Genomic DNA, 26,677 nt, shown 5'->3' with positions numbered 1-26,677 from the left:
TCTTGTAAGTACAAGGCAGGTACTGTACGTTGGTTGGTTGGTTGGTTGGTTGGTTATTTATTTATTTATTTATTTATTTATTGTCTAGTAACTTTGATGGGTAATTCAGAAGGCTCGTACACACACTGCCTTACTTCCACTTCTTTACATATTACCCAGTAAATCTTATACAAATCCTTCAATTCCTCAATCCATTTCTGCCTGAGTGGCTACATTTCTTTTGCCCAGACATTTATAAGTATGAAGCTTATGCACCTCCCCTAGCATGATATCTATGGTCTGTGCCAAACAGAACATGCCTATTGACTCAAACGATTTAATCATACTAGCTGATGTCTTCTAGCAAACCATACCTGTTACTGCAATAAAATGCAAAAGCAAAGCATAAATTAAGCAGGCTTTTCATCAAACCACTGTGACCTGAAGGAAAAATCTAAGACTGAGCAAAAAATCATGACTACATGAACACATTCCAGTTGTTGACAAACAACACTTAACTACTTCACCACAACGTTATTCCTTCCTACTTGCCAATATTGCCATCTTATCTGAAAGCAGAATAAGGATGGGAAGCATATATTCAATACTGCTTCAAAAATAAGACAAAAAGTCTCATTTATATATAGGACTATGTGAGCTATTATATATATTCACTATGTAAAATATGAGAAGGATATAAATAGGTACCAGCTTTTCAGAATTTTATATATAGTTTTATATTCACAGTGGATTGTGTCCAGTGGTGTTCCTCAGCTGACAGTAAGACGTCAATCAGTGGTACTGGGAGGAAAGAAATTTTACCTCCAAAAGGTATTTATTAAAGCAGTGGTTCTCAAACTTTTTCTCTGTACCAGAGAAAATTTGCTCGTGCTTAATTTATAACACAGAATACAACTATTTTACAATATGATCGTGGGACATCCAGAAAGTGTAAAACAATGCAGCTACATGAGAACTTGAATAACTCCCAAAATATAATTATAAATGACAACTAGGATTGTCCTCAATATACCTGATGCTCTTGCTCTCATTTTGAAAAAATATTTATCCATATTCTGAAAATAAAAACATATTATGATCCTATGCTACACTGAAATGTTTAAATGTTTCTTTGATTATCCTTGAATCTTCCCACTATACTTGATGTCAAATGCCACACCATTTGAGAATCACTGTATTAAAGGTTTTTTTAAAAAATAAAACAATTCAAATCCAATAGTCACAGTGTGATTTAAAAGGTAATAATAATAATAATAATAATTTATTATTAATACCCTGCCCATCTGGCTGGCTTCCAACAGAACACTAAAATACAATAACCTATTAAACATTAAAAGCTTCCCTAAACAGGGCTGCCTTCAGATGTCTTTTAAAAGTCTGGTAGTTGTTTTTCTCTTTGGCATCTGGTGGGAGGGCATTCCACTACCAAGAAGGCCCTCTGCCTGGTTCCCTCTAACTTCTGGGAACCACCAGAAGGCCCTCGCAACTGGACCTCAGTGTCCGGGCAGAACTATGGGGGTGGAGACTCTCCTTCAGGTATACTGGACCGAGGCCGTCAGCACCAACACTTTGAATAGTGCTCGGAAATGTACTGGGAACCAGTTTAGGTCTTTCAAGACCTGTGCTATATGGTCTCGGCGGCCGCTCCCAGTCACCAGTCTAGCTGCTGCATTCTGGATTAGTTGTAGTTTCCAGATCACCTTCAAAGGTAGCCCCATATAGAGTGCATTGCAGTAGTCCAAGCGAGAGATAACTAGAGCATGCACCACTCTGGCGAGACAGTCTGCGGGCAGGTAGGGTCTCAGCCTGCGTACCAGATGGAGCTGATAAACAGCTGCCCTGGACACAGAATTGACCGGCGTCTCCATGGACAGCTGTGAGTCCAGAATGACTCCCAGGCTGCACACCTGGTCCTTCAGGGGCACAGTTACCCCATTCAGGACCAGGGATATACAAATGCAAAATATATTTTCCTGTTACAATACAATGATCACTAAGAAACACAATGAACAGGTAATTTCATATCCATGTAACTCCACATTGTCATATGGTGCAGTGGATGCAGGTGAGTTATTCATGTAACTTATAAAATAGGGCCAGACCTTATCAAACCTGTCATGTTTCACAGTTTTGATACCTAGGATCTCCTTTACACATCTCCCGAAGACCTCTTGCATTACCCATTGATTTGTCAATAAGCAATTTGTAATTTACAAAGGCAGACCCTCTCAGTTCCTTGCTTGACAGACTGGAGGATCCTCTAGAGCAGGGGTATCCAACAGGTCGATCGGGATCGACTGTTTGATCCCTGGAAGGTTCCAGTTGATCACAGTCTCCTTTTCCTTTGCATTGTCATCAGAGCATCCAGCACCACCCCCTTGGCCTGTCCTCCATTTTCGCATGATAGCTGTAATGGAAGACAGGCTTTTCGTTGTGAGACAGATTATTTTCTTAGCAATTTTTTGGTGAGTGAGTTTTCCCCTTTCCTCAATTTTGACATTTTTGTCCCTAAAAGAAGCTCAACAACTTTGACCTGAACACCCCAAAAACGGGGTAGATCACTGCCAGTTATTTAATCTGTGAGTGGATCGCAGTCTCTTGGAAGTTAGACGCCCCTGCTCTAGAGCAATCTTTTGGGGGGGCGTGGAATACAGAGGGAGGTTTTCCTCCCTTTCCCTCTGATGAAAGTCTTACTGTCAGCAGAGTGCCACTAAATTTGCTGCACCATGGTTTCTGGTCAAAGCTCATTTCAGAAATTTGGTATTAGTTTAGTATTTATTAGGATATTATTTAAACACTTTAATAGTGGCAGTTCATGCCCTTAGCATTTCCAAACATTACTAAATGGGAAGCAGCTGTTGATTATGCATATAGTTCATTTTTAGTTGCATGTTCAAACTATGATCACCTGATTCTTTAAACAGAAGTGATAAATACTGTTGATTATTTATACAGTGTCAGTGAATATAGTGCCTTGCAGACAAACAATCATAAAAGGGCAGGGTACATTCTATAGGAAATAATATGAGAACCAGGGTGCTCCAGAAAATAAAATGTTAGAACTGGACTAGGGAGGCCTATGTCTATTCACTGACCTCTTTCATGGGCTTGCCACTTGCTACTGGGAAGTCACATATTTTAAAATGACAACGACTGCAATCTACCTTAGAATAACTAAACAGTGAGAACACAGCAAGACACAAGCACTGGCAGGGATCTCCTGTCAGGAGGTATATAGACCCTTTATCCAAGTTTTAGCCTAACCAAGACAACTCCCTGTCTCCCAAAAAAAATGCATTTGACAAAGATCTATGGACAGGTTTTAGTTCACCATACCATCAGTTTAGAAGTGAAGATGAGGATAAAATCACTAAATGGTTTCCCTGCTGCATATCAGTTAAACTACAATTTAACAGGTCATTTTCCCTAGAAAGCATATATACTTTGCAAATTAAGAATCACACACATTATACGTAAGGAGAAGAGAAATAGTTTTCTAATTCAAAATTACTTAGAAAACTTACATCAACTGGTGCTGGCTACCTGACCTGGCTATCAATATACTGATGAAAGCTGTCAACTCCTGGTGAAGCCGTGTCATCTCTCTATTCGTCTGAGGTCAGTGATAGAGAAGATGAGGGTGAATAAACTTAAGTTCCATTCAGGTAAAAAAATAAACCTATATATGGCATGTGAGTTCCATGACATCTTTAAGGAGGGGGGCAATTTGGACTTGCAACCCTATGCCCCTGTGCTGAAGGCCAAATTTAAATTTGCTCCAACCTAGAGGCTATTATGTGCAGAGAGGAAAACATATGGGCTTAAGAGCTTAAACCAGAAATCAGCCCCCACTGGCTACAGCAGCTTTGAGACAAGATTTAAGTCAGGAGGAAATCATAACTTTATTGACAATAAACAGGGTAATCACATAAGTATTGGTGGAGTCTTTGTTCAACTTCTGTTCTGGTACATCCCATAGTAATAGTCAAGTGCACACAAAGTAAGCTAAGAGGTTCTTTAGCCTTAATTTTGTGATATATGCAAAATTTAGTCCAAACAAATTGTGGGGCTTAGGTTATGAACTCACCGTCACTTAAAGCAAAGTATTTAGATTTAAACTAGCTTAATCCTATTATTGTCAATAGGATTCAACAGATTTAAATCCAAATGTCCCCATTAAATTATCAGCCTGATAAACAACAGTCATTTGCTGAAGGTAACAGGCACAGTAATAAACAAAGGAAAGAAGTGTGATACTTGTCTGAGCAGTGTTTTGCTTGGAACACTACTCTTTGCTGAATGACTTTCGTTCCTCTCACTCTCAACACCATACATTTCAAATCATAGTGCAGAGATACTGTCCTGATTCCTTAAGGCAATATAGTAAATTGTAAAATGTTTCTTTTTCACATTTCCCAGAGTCAAGCTCTTTCAACAGATGATAAGGAACTAAGTCTGAGTCATTAACATCTCATTCCTGCCTAGAAAGAGATCAACACAATTGAAAGCTTCTTCTATCAACACTGTTGGCCCAGAGCTGTATCATCCAAGGCTTTCTGGATCCCATCCAAACTATAGCTACCATTCCATACTTGTACACAAGCAGTTCAAATACATGTTTTGCACAAGTACTTATGATTGTTCTTACTCAGGTGTACATACAGTACTGAGATCAACACAACAGTTGAACTGTGCCAGCAGGAGTTCCAGTGATAGTAGACCTTTGGGGAAGGACTGCTCTGTTCACAATTACCCAATTCACATGTTATATTTGTTAATACTCATTGTTAAGGACAGTTGGGATGTCCCACAAATACAGAACTAGTATGTAAACCTGCCCTCAGTATTACAGTTAAAGAGTTAATAGTTTTACAGTTAAGATGTATCTTATCTGTGTTACATTGTATAAGACATTTCAAATTCAGATTCTGTGTGGGGTAACAGAGATCAAGACAGTACTTCCTTCAAATGGTGAGACTACTGCAGCTTTGGGTATAGGAACAAAAGAGATGGTGAAATCCCCGTATCACTTTTAGAGGAACTTCTGCTGACATAGACAGATAGGATCTGCCAGAAAACTCACTCAAAAAGCAATCTACAGAATCTACAATCGCTTTGCCTGATCTGTCCTAAGAGCTACTCAGTATTTCAACAACATAACAAACTGAACAAACTGCTGACTGATCACTGGAGTGAGTGGGATTAAAACCCAACTATTGCAATAGAGGAGGTGGTGGTGGTTTAGTTAGCAAAACCATCCAAGAACAAGCTCAGATGCACATTTATCTCAAGCTACTGGCACTTCTGGGAAAGAAAGGCAGTGCCGTCCCATCTCTGCTTCCATCCTTCGAACACACAATGTATCATCAGAAGCCCTCACGTGTGTGCATTTATGTGATACGGCATATATACGTGATGGGGGGGGAGTGTGAAAGAGAAGCGCTAGTAACCAGGTGTGCTTATCCCTATGCTAGCAGTCATTCTGGGGATGCCTCGCTTAAGGATGAAGTACGGAGAGCAGTAAGCGACAGATGAGGAAAGGGATCCAAGGGAGAGGAGCTCCCCTGAATTTCGAAGGAGGGAGGACGGGGAGATTCCGGGGCGTGGGAGAAGCGAAGAAAGGAAGCCCATTCCAAAGTAGAGAGGGAGGAGCGGAAGCAGAAAATGCCTACCCATCCACCACCACCACCCCTCCCGGAAGAAGAGGGAAAGAGCGGGGGAGATACATCCTGAGGCGACTTTCGACGCTTTCTATGGGCGGGGGGTGTCTGGGACGGGGGTGTAATAAGAGCCTGCTGCCCTCGGCAGCGAGGAGGGAGGGGCCGTCTCAACCATCCCCAGGGAGGGCTCCTTCTTCCCGCTACCTGAGGGGGGGGGGTGAAGCGGGGCCTACCTTACCTTGCCTCGCCCCAGCCCAAGTGCCACCGACAGCGGCGCCAGCTCCGCCCCGAGCCGCCCGGCCACTCACCTCCGCTGGCTCCTTCGCTACACCCCGACCATTTCCCGGTTGCCGCCACCGCCGGGCGGGCGTGAGGAGAGCCAGGAAGGCCCCAGAAGAAGCAGCGGCCGCCGCCGCCGCCACAGGCGAGAGGAGGGGCAGGCCGAGGGAGATCACCGCGGAGAGAAAGGCGCGGAGGCGGAGTTCCATCTCCGGCTCCCCCGCCGCTCCATGTCTGGGGGCCGCCGAGCCGGGGCTGCGCTGAAACGCGAGAGGGCGGCGGTGTCAGGGCCTCCCCGCCGCCGCCAGTATCCGCCGCCGCCGCCTCCCTCCTTCTCTTTCCCTCTCTGGAGTCGGATTACCCAGCAGCCCCCGCGGCAAGCACAGCCCCACCGCCCCAAAGCCCAGCAGCTGAGAGGAGGGGCCTAAGGCCTCACCACGTGACCCCCCCACGGCGGAAAGCAGCCAACGCCGCCGGGAGAAGGCGAGCACCGCCCTCGCCCAGAAAGGAAGCGCAGGAGGATTCGGGCACGTCACGTGACCAGGGATCTTTTTTCTTTTTTTGAAGTCGATGATTACAAAAACCCGTTGCTCTCCTGCGCCCTCTAGAGGGGAAAGTCGGAGCAGCAACGTGGGCGCCTGTGCTGTGGTCGATCCGTGCGGATGCGGCGAAGTAGGGTCTGGGTTTCCATAGTAGTCTGGGAGTCCCACTCAGAGGGATGGAGTCCTGGAAAGCTCATGGGGCGAGTAAGGGGGTTAAACGCATGCCTAGCCGCCGTTGAGGAATGGATTCAAATTGGGTATGGTGCGCAATTCTTCCACGCAATTGCCCAAGGAGGTCACTGCTTTCTGCGGGAGGGCTTCTTCAGATTCCCTGCAATATCAGTAGCCTCCTCCTCGTTCTCCGCAGTCATTTGCCTGCCCGTTTTGAGAAACGACATTCCTGCTAAGATCCGACCGACAGGCGCCCACTAACTTAAATTGTGGTTTTTAAATATATATATATATTTAAAAGTGAATTTATTCACCCAGGTAAGACATATTATTAGCCAGAAAGCTATCTAAAGCCTTCATAGGTTACCAAGTATTGTACAGGAATAATAACCCTTGCAGGTTCTGACAGGGGGGGAAACACTCCTCGCTGCTGCTGACAATTCCTTCCAAAGAAAGAGAGCCCCTAGACAACATTTTATAGGTGCAACAGGCTCAAATATCAAGAAAAAGAAAGTTGGTAACAATATCCAGCTTCAAGAACAGAAGTAAACATGGGTTTATCTCTTCGTTTCTGGGTGTTCTAAAACCATTTCTGAAGAGAGGACACTTTGCATGCAGTGCACTGACAGGATGGACAGGAATAACAAGATCTTCCTTCTGTTCATAGACCTAAAAGGACAGTTGCCTCGCCCTGCTGCCTATTATCAGACTCAAATGCCTCAAAAAAGAGAGGTAGTGTGTGGTCATACAGCAATGGAATTTCACATTAAGAGTCCACTAACACACTAGAATAAATCCAGAGGTGGTAACTAGAAACCTATAATAAACCAGAATAATTTGATAACATTCAGTAAATGCAAATGGGCAGATAAGAGCAAAACAACACAGAGAATTTATTGTTCTGTACTACACACACACACACAAACTTAGTTTAGGGACAGCTTTTTACAATATCTGTTTCCTTGTGATAGCCTTATGGAGAAGATGTTGTTTCCACACTATCTGCCTGAAAATACACATGGGGTGGACTGGACACCTAGCACTAGCTTGTAAAGCAGAATTGGTTTTCTCAAAAGAAACAACATACTGCACTTCTTTGAACTCTGCCAATGTCCTCTTTGTCAGCCAACTGCAGAATTCTGTTTCTCTTTTGCCGGCTACTTTCAAGAATGTCAGCCTATTTCCTTCAGCATTGCCACCCCTCCCCGCCCCAGTAGGTGAGATATATCTAATATAGCAAGTATACTTGGCAATCAATAAAGTGTCTCTATGTGGACGCGGGTGGGTTAAACCATAGAGCCTAGGACTTGCTGATCAGAAGGTCGCGGTTCGAATCCCTGACGGAGTGAGCTCCCGTTGCTCGGTCCCTGCTCCTGCCAACCTAGCAGTTCGAAAACACGTCAAAGCGCAAGTAGATAAATAGGTACCACTCTGGCGGGAAGGTAAACGGCGTTTCCGTGCGCTGCTCTGGTTCGCCAGAAGCAGCTTAGTCATGCTGGCCACATGACCCGGAAGCTGTACGCCAGCTCCCTCGGCCAATAAAGCGAGATGAGCGCCACAACCCCAGAGTCAGACACAACTGGACCTGATGGTCAGGGGTCCCTTTACCTGTATGTAAACAACAGAGGATGATATTCTACATTTTCCCTCTATGAATGTCCATAAGAAATAAAACTCTCTTCAACAGAGACTGCTGCTTCTATATTTTACCACAATTCCAAAGACTAAATATGTTTGTCAGAAGGGCTTCATCAATTAATGTTCTAAAAGCAGGAAGTGATCTTTTACTCCCTACCACATGGTTCCCATTTAATGCCCACATTTCTCTGAAACTCTAGCTACTGGAAATATAGCAACCACAAACAGTTGGTAGACATAGGAAAATATCTGCACACACAAAATTGCTTTTCTTGTGGTATATAGAAAACAAATTACACCAGTTGTTATATTTATTTCAGATGAGGGGAATCAACCAAATATGGACATAATTCAAGAAGTAAAATAATCTTTTCATGCAGCAGAACATGTTTTATAACAATAGAGATGCAAAATACAAGGAGAAGACAATGTCACTTTGATTCACAGTGTGGAATCCACCCCCCTTTCTCTAAAGAGCCTGGTATTCAAATGACCCCCTGCTGTTAGTGATAGCAAGACAGAGCTTGATAGAGACCCCAAAGGGGTTAACAGGACTCCACATTCTGTCAACATCTGTGCATACCACGCGCTGGTTTCAACTGCCCTAGGTTAGGTTAGGATATTAATTGCCCTTGACAGAGACAACAACACCAGCTTATGGATTGCTTTCATTTCCCCCCCTTTGATGTTCTTTGTCCTCTCCTGTAATTAATTATTGAAACCAATTCAAATTGTTTGTATGATATATGACTCATTCCCAGGGTGAAAAACAACAATAAATGGTTCAAAAACAAGGTACAGTTCAAGTAATTTTAAACCACTCTGTAATGACTTTAACAAATCAAGAGGTATGTTTGAAAGGGTTCTGAATACATATTCTAAGAATAAAAATATGCAAACCAAGAAGGAAAGCCTCTATGGTAGGTTCCAGTGTACATTCTTCAAAGTGTCTGTGAAGCTGTATGATGCTCAGTGTTGAACACTAAAATAAATGCCTCCAAGTCTCCAAATGGCTATCAATAACCCATAAAATCAGTGCAATAAGATCTATTCATCAAATAAAGTCTATTCTTTTTCTCAGTGGAATGAGTAAGGTTGAATAAATTGAAGTTCAATTAACAACATCTCTTTAACATGGTCAACTTAAGTACACAGGACTTCATGCACAGATAATTAAAATATCATAAAGGAGTGTCCTTAAATATTGCCCCAAATCTATGGTTGTAGATTTTTTTGGCACTTTGTCATTCCAAAATATTACATACCGGTACTTCACTTTCAATAAAGCTCTTAGCAGCCTACATGCCTTTACTCACAAAGTTTGTCAATTTTTCCATGCAAACCATGTCCCTTGTCTCTTAACAACCAATCCATAACGGGGAAGATTCAGCATTTTCCGGTTATAGATTATAGCTATTTTAGCTGCTGTTGAAAAGAAAGATAACCAATTCCATGTCCTTGAACAAATTTATCTTAGGTTTTAGACAAATTTCTCAAATTAAATCTGTTTCTAAAAAATTCACTTTTTTGACATTTGAAAGATACCTGCTCCAGAGTTTCTATGTCTTCAGCAAACATTGTTGAAACCCATATGAGATAATCTATCTGGTAAGGAATATATAATTTAGGTAACATGAATAGCTGGAAGTCTCTTTTGCACATAAGCAGGAAAAGCCACATCAACATTATCATTACAATGATGTATGTTTATCTGTTTAGGCAGGAAAATCAGATCTGTGAGAATCTCTCCCATTTGTAGCCCAGGCATCCTTGCGCATTACCTTGGGGAAAAGGGTTAGTTAAAACATTTTCATGCTTCACATTTAACTGTGTGGTTGATGCCTAATCTTCACTGGGATAATTTACAGCAGGTTTGATTACACTGACAAAGTCGGCATGAAACCTGAATAAGCCACTTAAAACCGACCTATACATTTGGGAAAAGCATATAGTACCATCATCTCCAGGCAGTAGCAGCTCAAAATGAAACATGACTGAATGGTTTGTCATGTAAAATCATTGTCCACCAGAAAATACTAGACTAGGATCTTTTTCCACGACATAGTTTTCGATAAACAGCAAACTACTAGAAGACCAGTAACATACCACCCCAACCTGTAATCTGGCGTGGTAGAGAAGGGGTGGTGCACCTTTTGAGTGGGGCCAGAAGCAAAAGTGGGTGAATCAATGGATGTACCTTTTGCCTTTGTACAGTAGGCTAGTTTCTAAACACACACACACAAACACACACTCCTCTGTCCTCCATTCAGGCAAGCAAGAGGCATCACCAGAGTTCAAGGACATATTCCAGTCAGGCAAAAGCACACTCCAGGAGGGGACAAAGTAGGGCTAGTGAAAGCTGTGGCCTATGGCAAGTTCCAAGGGCCAAAAGCAAAGCCTGGAGAGCCACATTTGGCCCTGAAACACAGGTTCCCCTCCCCTATGGTACATTATCAGAAAAACTCTGTCTTGTGCTTTTTAAAAAAAAAAACAACCATGTAGATTGGCCCCTAATCTAAGATGGTAACATGCTCAATAAATAACTTAATGAGCTAACTATGACCCAGTTTGCATGCAGTGGTAAACAACAGTTAGAAGCAAACAATGGCTTACTGGGAATGAAGGTATGGTGCACGGTGCTTGGTTTCACTTAATCTGTCTTGCCCACTTCCAGGAGAAGGACCATGAACTTGGCTTAGCATTACATGCAAAGCACCACTCACAGCTTGGTTCTCTCCAAACCATGAGCAGAAGCCATGTTTGTCTGGAGAGCTACAAACCACAAGTGCTAGTCTACATGTAGCACTAAACCAGGGGTCTGCAACCCGCGGCTCCGGAGCCGCATGCGGCTCTTTTACATCTTTGCTGCGGCTCCGGGGCGGATACTAGCGAGGGGAGGAGGCGCATTGTGCGCCCCGACACTCCTCACTGTGGCGGGCGCTGTACTGGCTGTGACGTCGCATGGGGGTGGTGCGTGCGTTAGTCACACACCGTCCCGACGTCACCTTCCCGCCCGCTGTCAGATCGTGGCTCCGGAGATATATTTGTTTTAAATGTCACAATGGTTTTGCGGCTCCCAGTTGTTGTTTTTTCTTCGGAAACGGGTCCAAGTGGCTCTTTTTGTCTTAAAGGTTGCAGACCCCTGCACTAAACCAATTGCCATGGTTTTCTTCCAGAGGAAGCAGGGCAGAACGAGTGTGATTAAGCAGCATTAACCACACCCTGCTCATTCACAGCAAGCCGTAATTAGTTTCTGACTATGGTTTGCCATCAGGCACCAACAAGGCCATTAACGACTCTTACCCATTTCAATCTCATCCATACAATCTCATCAATGTTTTCTTAAGGTTTACATTTCATTTCAATTTTGATAGCTATTCTTTTTTTTCTCCTACCAGACCTTTGTTGTTCTTCATTAGAGAGTTTTCTTAGCAAGACCTCATGCTTATGAAACAAGAGAAAAGAGCCTTGGCTGGAGCAGACAAAAACTCAATTAGCCCGGAATTCCGTACCCACCGTGGACCACCAGACACCTCTGTGAATTCCACAAGCATGACATGAAGCAAAAGCCCTAACGCTGCTGTATTGCAGCTACTCAATTGCCTTTGAACTAATATTAAGTAGTATATTGCATACAAACTATTAGAGCAAGCAGCCATAGAATAACTGTAATGAGTCTCCTTGATATAATCTCCATACCACTCTTGCTCCTCTCATTCTCTTCTGTAAGTGATTAGCCAACAGTAGGTCCCCCCTTAAGATATTATCTTCATTATTGCCCATGGCTTCAGGTCCTAAAGACCAGAATTAGCTAAGGAAACCAACCAATACAGTGGCACCTTGGTTGTCGAACGGCTTGGCTCCCGAACAAATCGGCTCCCGAATGCCGCAAACCTGGAAGTGAGTGTTCTGGTTTGAGAATGTTTTTTGGAAGCCGAACATCCGACGCAGCTTCTGCGGCTTCCTATTGTGTGCAGGAAGCTCCTGGGCCAATTGGAAGCCGCACCTTGGTTTTCAAATGGTTCCAGGAGTCGAACGAACTCCTGGAACAGATTCAGTTTGACAACCAAGTTACCACTGTATTGGCACTGAATCAGCATTCTGTTAAAATAAACAATAAAGCCATTTATTTGCATTTAATAATTTATTAATCTTTCCTCTTAAATGATACATTCTTTAGCATGACTTTCAAATAGTTTTCTTGTACTTTTAGAATTACAGTATCTGAGTTCTGCAAAACATAGAAATGGTTACAGACTAAAATGCACAACTTACATAAACATTTAAATAGAACATTTGTATTCAAAAGGCATTCTACACACTACATTTTCATAAAAATATAAAAAATAGTTCAATAGTTAATTCATATTTTAACTAGACTAGGATATTTAAGATCTTCCCCCACATGTTCCCTCTTAGAAAGACTCCCATCAATAAGAAACTAAAAGGAGACTGTATCACAAATTAAGTGACTACTGCCAATTGCTAAAATTTATCACAATAGCAAGTTAGTTCACTTCTGTAACTAGCAAGAAATGTACTGCAATATGATTTTTGCTATTATGTACCCTCCATTTCAAAGTTCATACAATTATATATAACTTGTGCTATGCAAAAAAGAAATAATTCTAAATAAGTGATTGTAAATTAGAATACAATGAAAGTTGCTATATGACCAAAATAAATCAAATTTATCTTACAGTTAAGAATTACTATGCAAAAATAGCACAAGGGGAAATATTTAAAGATACTTTCTTTTTTTAAAATCAGGCTCCAATGAAAATAAATGTTTTTTTTTCTTTTTTCCTCATTGAAAATACAACATTTGTATGTTATTACAATTTCGCTAGCCTCCCAAATTAGATTATGGAAGATAAAACGAAGACTTAAAACTCTCCTCATTTTAACACCCTCATTGGGGAACATTTAATTTTATGAAAAGGCACAAAGATGAAACACTTCAGTTGCAACAGTTAACACTACTCTCCATGCGCAGTGCAAATGCAGCTTAAGGGATGGCCTTTAAGCTCTGAACGGGTCTTGTTAAAAAAATTAAAGCATTTGACCCTGGTCTAGAAATTGTGGTATATGCTGGAGAGAGGCATGTATGTAGTTGCATGGAAGGATCTCCACTGATAAACAGATGGTAGGCATTGTTAACATTTGACAGTGCTGTTTACTTGGGGGTGGGGGGCAGAGAGGTTTCTGGAAATCATTTACCCTCTAACCCAGATGGAGTGACTGCGACTTTTCTATACTGAGAATATGAACCAATCCCGTTTTTTGGGGGGGAGATCCTTAACTGTAGTACCATGTGTGCTGCCCACTACCATGTTAGGGTCACTGCATATCATTTTGCATATGCAGGACCACATTCAGAATGGCAATCTATGCACAGAAGCCTCTTTCAACAGGCTGAAGCAACCCCACTGGACTGGCATGAATGTATGGTCCTGATCTCCAAAATTCAGCAATACGATATTGCAACAAATACTTGAGCAGCTACTGGCAGAAAAGGGAAATCTGTTTCACTTGTGCTGAAGGCAGTATCACCCACCCACCCCTTTTAACTGTTAGTGGAGATTGAATATGGCTTTGACATATCAGCCAACTGAAATAAAACTTTGCACCCTTTATCTTCCTATCTTGCTTTTCACATGAAGTACATTGGTATGGACATTGATTGCTTATAACATAACAGGATGGTTCAAATAAATGTGTTTTGCTTGCTGGCATGTAAACATCAGGGTGACTGGACCTTAGTTCATATAAACATTTGATAGATTTCTTTAAAAACTAAGAAAAAAAAGTAGCATTTCCTATTAAACAATAATCCACAAAAATACTCTTTCAATAAGCGTTACTTGCCATTTAACGGTTTATGTCCTATCAACTACTATGTAAAACACACCAAAAAAAAGAAATCAATTGTAAAAATTGACCTGTTAGTTTCGTTTGGCCATTAAGCATTTTAGATGCTACTCGTTCATCAACACCAGAGTCCTAACACTGCACCAGATTACTTTTCTTCTTCTTTTTCTTTGGCGGCTCATCATCCGTGCTGCTGTCTGTGCTGCTGCTGCTGCTACTGCTGGAGGAACTAGAATCTGTCTCAAAGTCAGAAGAACTGGAAGAACTACTTGAAGAGGGGGATGATGAGGAAGAGGAAGTGCTTTCATCACTGTCACTGTCATCCGAAGAGGAGGATGAGGAATCTTCGCTCTCAGATGATGACTCACTGGCTGAGCTGGCGCTGCTGCTACTGCTGGAACTTGTGACACTTTTAGACCTGCACAAGAGTTTTAAGATGACCAGCAGATATTATTCAATGGCACTGCGCGATTCTGTGACTAGCAAAGCCTTGTAAAGCAATCTCAATCATAGAACAGCATTCATGTGTTTCCTAAAATATTCTTAGGATGAAATACAATTTTTTTTCTTATTTTGTATAGCAAGGATTTGTGGGGTGGGGGGAGCTTGGTTCTCTATTTATAGATGTCTGGCTGCTATTTAAAGTAGCTGAAAACAAAAGCAAGGAATATGGGAGTTTCACGTTGGTATACAAGTTACCATGAATATTAAAATTTAGCGTTAGCATTAGTCCCCAACAATTATCAAAACCAGTGCTTTTTTTCTAAAAAAAATGTTTAGGGGTACTCTCATTTTGACTCAAGAAAATCACCATTTTATAGTTCAAATCTGGAAAAATAAATACAGTAAATGGACAAAAGATTCACAAAATGTTTAGGGGTATGCATACCCCTGCGTCCCCCCCAGAAAAAAAGCACTGATCAAAACCATTCCTAGTTTTGAATTCTGTAGCTGTGCCACTATCAACAAATCATTATTTTAAAAGGTTCATATAATCAATGATCTCCCTGACTGGGTTCTAGGCTCAAATACCCAATCCTACCTGAGGGAATAGCAAGGCTATGGTTTCCTGCTATATGGATGAGCTGCAATAAGGCTTGGGCCCATATGCTACTCCTATATTTCAAGCACCCAGGGATAAGAGGGGAAGATTTTGCTTCCAGTTTCTGCATCTACCAGAATGGGAAACTGGTTTATTCCACCCAGAAGCAAAAGAGGTCTGCAGCCTCTAAGTTGCAAGCAGGGGGCGTTATTTTGAAGCCTCCACAAAGTTCTTAAAATTACATTATTTTGTAAAAATTGGCAGCATTAAATAAGTAGTTTATCATTAGTTGAATTCTGTATTTCCTTCAGCACAAAAGAAAAGCTGTGTGAAACAGCCAAGAGCAGTTATTATAAATGGGAAGATCCCAGTTTTCCAAAGTACATTGAAGTTTATTTCGTCAGTGTTTATCTGTTTGTTTCTAGAGAATCCAATAATCAGAAGATATATAGCCGAGGGCCACTTACAAGTTCAAGAGGCCTATGGTTTTCAGAGAGACTTGGAAATTAAAATATTGGATATATCTTAGTATGAGAAACTACTGCAGGCTAGGAAGCACATTTTTGCAGTTGAAACTCTGTAGGGAAACATTTTTTCCTTCTATCCCTTGGTTTTGACAGCTACTTCTAATAAAACTATCTCACGTTATCTGTCAAGTGATACACCTGTGCTTACCACTAAAGACAGGAAGAGGTAAAGCAAATGGAACAAAAAATGAATAAACTGGAATAGATCACACTATGCATGATATTAAAAGGCTACTAGAATTAAGTAAATCCCAAATTGGAAGGTAGGTCCCACAGACACTTACTTCTCCATGTCCATAATTAGCACTGCGGCCGACGACATGCATGTCTAGTTCATTAGCCAAGCTACATAATTTGTCACAGAATATAAGCATTAGAGAGGGGCAATTGGTTGAGTTTCAGGTTTTCTCACATACCTCTTCTTCTTGCTCTTCCTGTCTGTAGTGCATTCTCCAGAACTGGTTGAAAGTAAGGGCAGGAGAGAAGAGAAACAATTGTTTTAATTAATATGCTGGATTTAAATATATATATATATCACATTTAGAACTTCAACTTAGCAGTGAGCACGGGGTGGAGAATCAAGCTTCCTAGATAAAATAAGATGAGCAAAAGGGGTAAGTGACAATGATACAGGTATTAATACATTACTTTACTGAATGCTAGTGGCAGAGGTGTTTATGCAAACTGCCCAGGGAAGACATTGAAAACCAGTATATATATTAGTGAAATTCAACACCGTGCAAGCAGAGAAAAAGGATTTCCCTTCTCTTCTCTTCCCATCTGCCCATTGCACCCATACCTCCCCTATCTCTTGCACAGCCTCACCTCCACTTTCTAGAGCAGATTTGGGGGTGCAGGGGGTGTTGCAAGGCAAAGTCTTATTTCACAGGGATGGAAGTCCATTCAGCTCACACATGGACAGAACTGTATACAAGCATTAGTACACAAACTAATGTACTTCCCTTGTGCTTGATCCAGAAGCTGCAGTTAGTAAAAATGGGGTAGAATGATTGCAGATTGGAGCAAGGGCCTTGCCCACATATAACAACTTCCTGATTTTCTTGCTTTATCTTTTAGCAAGCTGCTTTGAGGTTTCTTACAATCAAGCAGTGCAAAATGTTTATGAAATAAATAAATAAGAAGCAAAACTGAGAAAAACCATGTGCTCGCCTCTCTCTCAAGTTGTCCCACTTAAAGGAAATAAGAAACCCGGTAGCCTGGTAACAGCATTACTGAATTTTTCTTCTTTAGCTATAGTTGCCTTTCAACATTATCACACAGCTTGATTTCACAAGACTCGTCAAATTTGCTAAAAAGAACAGGGATGTAAATGGGTGTAGTATATGTAGTGTAATTTGCCCAAGCTTTTATGGTGAATTTGTAATACCAGACGACGGATGCATAGATAAAGAGAAAGCGTGGGCAACTGTTTTGAAACTGTATCAGCTAGCTGTAGCGAACCTACTTATCCATGTATCTGAGTCTCAAGAGTCTGCAGTTTATTCTATACATCCATTATTATTTGATTTGCTGTTGCTTAAAAAGAGGGCGAATTTGCAGTCTTGGTTTTTACACAGTTAAACTGCTTTGAAAATATAAGCATGGAAAAATAGTTGGTTCAGTCATTTATCAGAATTACACAAGAATAATAATTTTCAGGCATGAATGTTTAGGAAATTATTCAGAGTTCAGCAATACTGCACGAATAGCTAGTATATTAAAATGCCAGTGCTGTCAAAACATCATGCAGCTCAGATGCCAGCTGTTTAAGTAAATAGCAGCACTAGTAATTCTGGGTGAATATAATATGGATGGCTGCTTTGCTGCTCTTGGCTAACATTTATATCTTCAACAGAAAACGGCGAGGCTGTATCTTCACTATAAACAGGAAACCAGCATCATCTTCATCACCCCCATTGTAGTTTAATACATGTCTCACTGCATCCATTTATTCCTATTATGATACTATAGCTCCTATTTCTTAGTTTGCACATGATGCGGTGAAATGGCTAAGAATGTAAGCTGGATACCCCTTGACTCAAGTATCGCTTCAGCTGCAAACTCACCTGTTGGCCTCGGAAAGCTACGATTGCCTTAAACTCAGCAAATTTTCTTTAGTGTGGACATAATGACTTGCTCTACAAGGCTGTTTTAAGGAGTACTGAAATACTCTAAAATTTGCTGGGAGAGTGGGAAAATATGCACTAAACATAATGATATGATGAAATGTTAGTTTGAGAGTTAAGTGTGTGCTTGCAAAACAAAAAACAAAACAAAAACCTCTTGGTTATTTTTTTAAGCCCCTTGGCTGGCAGACAATAGCAACAATGTTAGCTTTATTACACAGCCAACTATGTTTTGTTAAATAAATGTCTAAATACGCAATAGTAGTACAGTGGTACCTCGGGTTGCATATGCTTCAGGTTACATACGCTTCAGGTTACAGACTCCGCTAACCCGGTAATAGTACCTTAGGTTAAGAACTTAGCTAGCGCTCCCTCTAGCTATTCTGGCTTTTGGATAGCCCCGTGAAGCCTCCGCAGGGCACGGGGATAAAGGCTCCCCATGCCCTGCGGAGGCTTCATGCAAAACTAGACCAGCTATCCCAGCGGCTATCCCAGAAGCCAGAACAGCAAGAGGCTATCCCAGAAGCCAGATCCCTCTTGCTGTTCTGGCTTCTGGGATTAAGAATTATGTATTTCTTGTTTTCTCCCCCCCCCAAAAAAAAAAAACAACACACTAGGTGCGTCCTATCATCTGGTGCATCCTATAGAGTGAAAAATACGGTATCTTTCCCACTGAAATCAACAGTCAACCAATGGATTCAAGTTACAAGAAATGACATTCTGACTAAACATCAGGAAGAACTTTCAGTGAAACAGACTCACATGAGAGGTGGTGGACTCTCCTTCCTGAGAGGTTTTTGAGCAGAGGTTGGATGCCCCTCTGCCATGGATGCTTTAGTTGAGATCCCTGCATTGCAGGGGGTTGGACTAGATGGCCCTCGGGGTCCCTTCCAACTCTACAATTGTACGATTCAAGGGCTCTTAAACTACAGCTTGATCACATGCACTTTTCTGCAAATGGTGTACAGTCTCCTTCCTCTGTGATCTTACCTCTGTTGTAATAGTTGCTTCTCTTTTTCCTGCAGTGCTTTTTTAAACTCTGTTGTCCTTGATGGTCTATGCAGATATTTTCTTTTCCCTGTACATTCATAGGTCCAGTGTCCAAATTCCAAACACTTCTGACATCTCACATGCTGCTTGTTTGCTTCCCTATGGAAATATCCAAGAGTATTTTAAACCATATGGCTTTGATTTAAAAGCTGACTATTAACCACAGCTAAGATCAACATTCTAGAAAATAGATGGCAATTTCAACATAAAAACTACCAACTTTGGGCCCCTAGCAGGGGATTATATTTGTAATTTGATGAGAACAGACTGTGGCTGAACAAGAAGCTTATGACAACTGTGTAGTATAATCCACTGATAACATTACAAGTTAGAGGCTGGGTTCAACTTCCAGCAAAAATATCTCCTATCTAAGATATCCCTCACATCACAGCTAAGGTCATTCTAGTTCACTTGTTCCCTTAGTTCCCTTAACAGCCCAAATCCTGTACTCAATTACATGGAGAAGCCTTGTGCTCCTTTGATTTGCTCTGGTGTGTGCTTTGATTTTTAAAAGTCACAAATGAAATTAGATCCAATTTAGAATGAGCATGCACTAATCTCTCTGCTTCAGTTCCTGGGTGGGCACAATGCCATCTAAATGCAAGCAACACTGAAATCCCACGGTTTCCTATGGGCAGCTCTTACTTCCACCCCAGGGGAAAGGGGAAAATATAGAATCTAAAGGAATCAGAAAGTTCCATTTCCAGACAATAAGGTGTCACGGTGTCACAAGGAGCTAGCTACTGTATTGAACCAATCTACTGATGAGGGTAATTTTAACACGTCCCAGCTTATGATCTCTGTCCTTAAATATTCATGAGTGTGCCATCCCTGTTTACTCCAAAAAGGCAGTAAATTAGTAAAAGGGGGAAAGTGCAAAGGAGGCTGAATGTCCAATGAAGTCATTCCACACCTGCTGCAGAAATCCTTTCATCTCTCCCCCAACCCAGCATGAGACACAGATGTGTTACCAGCAGGAGCAGCTGTAACAAGAAAAAGGAACAGCTAGAACTACAGCATGTTCCAAAATAACATTTGAATGTTCTTTCCATTGTCATAGCAAAGATAGGTGAAAACTGAATATAGACAGAAATGTATTTCAGTCCATACAATTATTTAATAGAAAAAATGTTTACATAGTTTTACAATACAAGAAAAATGAAAAATCAAGGAGCAGCTGTCAAACCCTCTTTCAGTTTCCTTGAGCTGCCTGCCAGAACATCAAGGTGGTATAAGATTCTGAAGTACATTCTCGAAAATAAGTTACTACACCCAAGAGCAAACTGGACAGCAAAGGCCAAGTGTATTTATACAAGATCAAATGACAGACCATTGCTAGATCCTAATTTTAATTTTCCTATTCAGTTTATTAATTAGACCATATTAAACTCCTCCTTACCCTCTGCCTGACAATTGATTTGGCGGATGGTATGAAATACAGGTTCAGTACTGATGGGGATTCATAGCTTCATCTGCATTACAGGTCTCACTGGATCATGTTGGATATATACCAGTTGGAGACTTGCCATGTTTGCACGGTTATCATAAGACAAACCAAGATAGACAAGATGCATAGAGTTATAGTTGTTTCCCATTATAGTTACTGGGATTTGGGGTGTGCTTCTGACTGCTCAGGAGACATTGCCTACATCTTCTACCCATGCTACTCAGTTGTGTCTAGGGAGAACTGGAGGGAACTGTCAGAGGTAGTATGCCCCTGAATACTAGGTGCTGGGAATCACAGGTGGGCAAAGTGCTGTTGTGCTGATGTCCAGTTTGCAGACTTCCTACAGGAATCTGGTCAGCCACAGCAAGAACAGACTTGGACTAGATGGGCCACTGGCCTGATGCAGTAGGCTTGTCTTACATTCTTAAGATGCCCTGCTTCCCAGGAGAGAAAGAGGCACAGACTGGATGCTCCCTCATATCCACAATAGTAATCACCTACTGTCTTGAGAATTGTCCTTGTCCCAAGGTCAGAGGAAATGGAGAGGTAGTGACAACATCTCTGGTTTTGGAGGCAGGAGCTCCAAAGGCAGGGAGAGAGAACACTCTTGGATACTACACTACAAAGAAAAGTTGGTAAAGGAAGTATGCTTAAGCTAAAATTATAGCTTCACTTAATGTATGCTTTGCTATTCACACCAATGACCTAACTGGAATTTAGGTGACTGATCCACAAGCCAGTTGAACCAGAGTACATGGATTACATCAATGGTCCAATGCAATCTAACTCCATTAAAAACATTTTTAAAATGATTGTGGTTTTACCATTGCCTCCAATGGTTGCTGCATTACTAACTTTTCCTCCCTTGGGACAAATATGACTTACATGTAAGTACAGTACTCTTGTTTAGCTGGACTGAGGATTAATCTTCTAGAACTAAAGCAAGTGCTTTTGTTGTTGTTGTTTCACAATTAAGGCAGAAACTTTTGACAAATTTAATTCCCATATGGGAAAGTGGTAAATATGGTTTCAAACTGTCCTGTTAGAATGCAAATAAGTGCAAGAAAGCTTAAGGAACTGTTACTATGACAAAAAAACCCGACAAAAGTAGGGAAAATGTAGCCAAGAGCTATTTTCACCTCACTAGCTGAGGAGCTAGCAGTTATTGATTTTCTCCTTCACCACCACTACACACACCCCTGCCTATCACATGCAATTCACAAGACTGGTGATAATATCCAAACTGGAATAACAGCTACGGTAAATACTAGTACATTTATTCACAGACTATTATTCGGTGATAATGATTACAGCTGCAAAGCAGCAACTGTATAAATTGGAGGAAATGTATTAAAAATATAAGTTCTTCATCATGAGCAGCAACTTGAAAGTATTTCTGAAGATAAAAATTGAGAATTCATCTGAAAAACATATACCGTATTTTTCGCCCCATAAGACGCACTTTTTCCCCTCCAAAAATGAAGGGGAAATGTGCCTGCGTCTTATGGGGCGAATGCAGGCTTTCGCTGAAGCCTGGAGAGCGAGGGGGGTCGTTGCGCACCAACCCCTCTCGCTCTCCAGGCTTCAGGAAGCTCTGCGCAACCCTCGGGAGACCGGCTCCGAGGGTTGCGCAGAGCTGCCTGCAATCCCGGGACCAGCGCAGCTCTGCCCGGCCACCGGGAGCCGGGGGCGAAGCTCCGCCCCGCTCCCAGTGGCCGTGCAGAGCTGCCTGCGGTCCTGGGACCAGCGCAGCTCTGCCCGGCCACCAGGAGCCGGGGGAGAAGCTCCGCCCCGCTCTCGGTGGCCCTGCAGAGCTGCCTGCAGTCCTGGGACCAGCGCAGCTCTGCGCCGCCATCCCGAGCGGGGCGCTAAGGCCCGCCCCGCTCGGGATGGCGGCACAGAGCTGCCTGCCGTTGCGGGGCTGCAGGCAGGTCTACGCCGCCATCCCGAGCGGGGCGCTAAGTCCTGCCCCGCTCGGGATGGCGGCACAGAGCTGCCTGCCCTCCCGGGACTGGTGCACTTCTCCCCATCGCCAGCCCCACAAGCTCGGGGGACAGCGGGGAGGCAGAGCGTGCCTTCCCACTGTTCCCCGACCTGGTTCTTCCAGCCCCGCACCTGGGGGGGGGAAATAAATTTTTTTCTTTATTCCCCCCCCAAAAAAAAAACTAGGTGCGTCTTATGGGCCAGAGCGTCTTATGGGGCGCAAAATATGGTACATTCTACCCGGCCTGAGATTGTTCCTAGAAGGCATAGAGTATCTTTTTGGCTTTTTAAAACTAAAACCAGAGTCAGGAATCTGGGCTGCGGTCTAGAAGCTATTTACATGAGAGTATCTTTCCTGACTTCAAATTTATTTCAATATGTGCTCACTCAGTGTCAGAATGACAATAGTTGGCATCATGCAAGGTTTGATAATGAGGCACTTTATAAACTATATCTCAAATATAGCCCCATAAAAACTTGAAGGGCCAATCACTATACCCACACTGAAATTCTATGCACAGAAAGCTGTAACATGACTGCATTGCTGGGGGAGTGAGGCCTTGTCCACATTTAACACCTGTCCTCAGAGTCTGCACTGGTTGCCTGTCTGCTGCCAGGCCAAGTTCAAGGTGTTACTATGAAGCTATAAAGCCCTTAACAACTTGGGACCACTTAACCTAGGAGATTGCTGTATCCCTTATGTGCCCACTTGACCAGCAGAATTGGCACTTTTACCAATGCCATATAACCCACACCACTTCTGCAAGAACTTGATCATTTAGTGTGGCAGCAACAACACAACAAGAAGTAAAAATTAAAAACTGCTCAGGAATGTAGAAAATAGTCAACTTAAAAAGCAAAAAAGTATCCCATAGTTAACAGCTGCACTCCAGACATTTCTGCATGTTTGAAACTCCCTGCTTACTGATATCAGGCAGGCACTTTCTGTGTATTCCTTTCAGTGCCTGCTGAACACATTCTTATTTAGATAAGCCTAGCCAGATGTTTAGAAAGTTTGTAGGAGTTTTGATTTGTTTAGTCTAGTTTACTGCAGCTTTAACCTTCTGTGCGTTTCAAATTACAGACAATATTTTTTTAAGTAATAATTTTATTGGGATTGTGTGGTGTTTTTTTGTAAACCACTTTGAAATATTTTCTACAATCAAGTGGTGCATAAGTTTTCTTAAATAAATAATTATTTGAGTGTGGCTTCCACATGATAAAAGTGAGGCTCCATACAGGACAAATACACCAAGAAGACCTCTTCCCTTTGCAGGAGTAGTGAACAAATTAGAATGGTCCATCTTGGAAACAGAGTGAGCCACATTTCCTGACAAATTAGGTTGGGACCTAATTAGGAAGGGCTGATGCTCATGTCAAAGTCATAGCAGCTTTGTATGCTGCAGAAATGACTTGGGCTTCAAACATCACTCCCAAATGCCCATGCCTATTAAACAGGTCACATTTAGCTCTCTGTTATACTAGTGAACTGGGGAAAATGAAGCAGACCAAACACTGGTTTGAACACAAGTTATGGGAATTTTGGGTCAATTCAACTGATTCCAATGAACAACTAATATTAAGAGCTACTCTGTACCAGTGATAGGAGTGAAGAATGAATACTTCACAACCAATGAATTGGTCCAGTAACACTTTGAATGGTTTGGGGCAGCTATGGTGAACATGTGGTTCTCCAGATGTTGCCTAACGCCAATGTCCATGCCTGGGAAGGCCAATGGGAGTTGTAGTTCAGCAACACCTGGAGGGTCAAAGGTTTCTCACACCTGGTTTGGGGTCTTCTTCAGCTAGGCCTACAAGTTTACTTTTAAAAAGCCTCGGTAGTCTCCTGTGATTTATTTGCTAAGCACTTTAAGAATAAAATTGCTTGCACCTGTTTTGACCTAGACACCACTACTATTGCTGCAATCAGTGAATGTGTCTGAAGAAATAACTGGTAATAGTTTATCAGACGAATGCCAGTTGTTGAAGGTCAACATGCTTGCAAGGATGTGGCTTACTACACATTGCTGGACGCCTGATACTCATGGCTTCTAATGTCCAATAAGAGATGGTTGACCAGCTGGCTAGAGGTGGGCATTAGTGTCTCATTCTGATAGGTAGTGGTTGTGAGTGTCCTGAAGGAGAATATTGTGAAACCACTCCAAAAGAAGCCCTCTTTAGACCTACAAGTGTTGTTTGCTTCACCCTGTTGTACTATATCAAAGAGTATGACTATGATGGATTTTCCTCCAAGCATTTTTGAAGCCGTATGAGTGTATATGAAGCAGCTAAGAGTATGTGGTTTGTACCAAGTAATAAATAATAACGAGGAGATGGGTTAGATGGATACTTGTGTCTTTATTCCACTTGCCGTTTTACTCACCCTTAGTAAAGGGAACAACATTTTAAAGGCATGGTACACTACTAATACGCACATCAAGACCTCATAAAAGGCCCTATACCGTTTCTAAGTAAATCATAAATCCTAATGAGGATTAAGAATCAACACTGTACAAGCCTTCTGCATGATAGAAATGAAAGGATATTACAACAGACCCTACAATCCATGCTGCAAGAGAAACTAGAAAAAATACTGAATCAGTCAAACAAGGATAGAATTGTTTTGTGCAGGCATCTTAATTTTTGAAACCAAAGAACATGCAGCATTTTAAATTTTGCTTTGTCCCTCTGATATTCTTTCTGTAAATGACCTTGACTGACTCACATAAGTATTACTACTTTACTGTATTAGTACAATAATGTGAAGCAGCATTTATGAGTACATAAAAAGCTTGAATGGGTAATCAAAAACAAGCATGAAGTCATGTCTCCTTTTCACATTTTCCTTTAAGCTTAGAGCCATCAAAAAGTGCCAAGATTCACAGGGATTACACACTTCTAGTGTGAAAATCATTTCTATATATTTATTAATAGAAATATCACAGCACTGGAAAGCTTTGGTTATTTCCAATTCAGTCTTATATCCAGTCTACATGCAGAACCCTAGTGGAGGCACCAAGCCAAAGAAAATACCTTCAACCTTTGCTAAGCATTCACTCTGAGGGAATCAGCTACCAACTCTGTATGCCTAGATAATCTTTTTTAAAAACCACAGTCCTTTTCACCCTTACACAGAAGCCAGCCCCATTCAACTTAGCAGCCCTTACTTCCAACCAGCTACACACAACAACTTTTCCAGCTGCACTGCACCGAAGGCAACTTACCGCAAAGCCTGTATGAAAGCAGTGTGTCATTCTGTGCGAGAAGGTGGTGTGTGTGTGGCGAGGGAACAACCGTACGTCACATAATAACACAAGACCACCTTCTACACAACAGTAGCTTTTGAACGGCTAGAAGCGCTACTGGGCGAGATAAGACAACTTCGCAAACGAAAGACGACCAACGCCACTAAGATTCATTTGAAAGCCTAACCACATTTTGCTAGCAGGCAAGATAAACAAGAAAAGGAGAAAGAAGCGCCCACCAGGCCACGGAGAGCCTCCCTTCGTGAACCTGAAGGGACCCCCATCTATCGCCCGCCCACAACCCCGGCGCTTCCCACAGCCGGTCATTCAGAGGCAGCAGGTGCGAGGGAGCAGCGCCCGGGTGGCACATCCCCGCGCGGACACCAAGGGACGGTCCCGCCTCGTGAAGAACCGGGCGCCCCCTCCACCCCCCCCGCCTCCTCCTCTAGCGCTCTCATTCCATTTCTATTTCGCTTTCAGGCCGCGCGAGCTGCTGCCCCGCTCCCAGAGCTCGCGCTCGTCCTCGCGGCTGACAGGTAGCAGCAACCTGGGAGCTTCTTGGGCTGCACGCGACTCCCCTCCTTCAGGACGCCGCTCCCCGCGGCTGGTCTCCGGCAGCGGCGCCGCCTCCCCTCCCCTCCGCCCCACCGCCGCCTCTTTCCCCGCAGCGCGACCCCCGACCCTCGCCCACCGCAGCAGCAGCCCCTCGCACGCTTACGCCTGTCTCCGAGCGATAAGGCGGTGCATGGGAGTCGCCATCTTAGCCACCGGCCGGGCACTGGCGCACGCTGCATGCCGGGAACGCAGCCCTCCCTTTATCCGCCCTATTGGACGAGCCGGGCTCAGGCAGCCCGTCGAGCGAACGCCAGAAGGGTGGGGGGAGGAGGGCGGTACCATTAGGGGCGGGGGGGGCGAATACGGTCTCACTCCTCTCACCCCCTCCGCGTCTTCAGCTCTTCGCTGTACGGAGCCGGTCCTGCTTTACAGTCCTTTTCTCCCAGCTTCCCTTCTCAATATCGAAATGACGGCTGCAAGTTATGTTCTTGGCGCTTTAGAAAGCTCTGCGGTTTCTAAAAGACATGGGATTGGGCCGCTT

General features: G+C 42.7%; 2 protein-coding genes across 3 annotated transcripts in view; both read right to left on the bottom strand.

Annotated features, from left to right (window-relative positions):
- The window catches only part of AFF4 (ALF transcription elongation factor 4), a gene marked incomplete at its 5' end in the record, with an annotated part of 52,931 nt that extends 46,820 nt beyond the window's left edge, over positions 1–6,111 (bottom strand). Inside the window, one exon of one of the 2 annotated variants that reach the window (XM_082213701.1) lies at positions 5,969–6,111. The remainder of the gene's footprint in view (positions 1–5,968) is intronic. The other variant, XM_082213700.1, reaches the window with a different exon arrangement.
- Positions 6,112–12,415: 6,304 nt separating this feature from the next.
- Positions 12,416–26,437, bottom strand: ZCCHC10 (zinc finger CCHC-type containing 10). The gene is made up of 4 exons (XM_082213716.1): positions 26,300–26,437; positions 18,847–19,005; positions 16,147–16,188; positions 12,416–14,579 (listed from the first exon to the last, which is right to left on the bottom strand). Exons 1-4 carry the CDS (start codon positions 26,338–26,340, stop codon positions 14,294–14,296), a joined length of 528 nt encoding a protein of 175 aa, XP_082069842.1. The 5' UTR covers positions 26,341–26,437; the 3' UTR covers positions 12,416–14,293.
- Between the last annotated feature and the right edge of the window lie 240 nt (positions 26,438–26,677).

The sequence above is a fragment of the Podarcis vaucheri genome (genome assembly GCF_965113315.1).
Source record: "Podarcis vaucheri genome assembly, chromosome: 2".
Classification (NCBI taxonomy): Eukaryota; Metazoa; Chordata; class Lepidosauria; order Squamata; family Lacertidae; genus Podarcis; species Podarcis vaucheri.
Note: the sequence above shows the minus strand (reverse complement) of the source record. Positions and strands in the feature narration are given on the sequence as shown.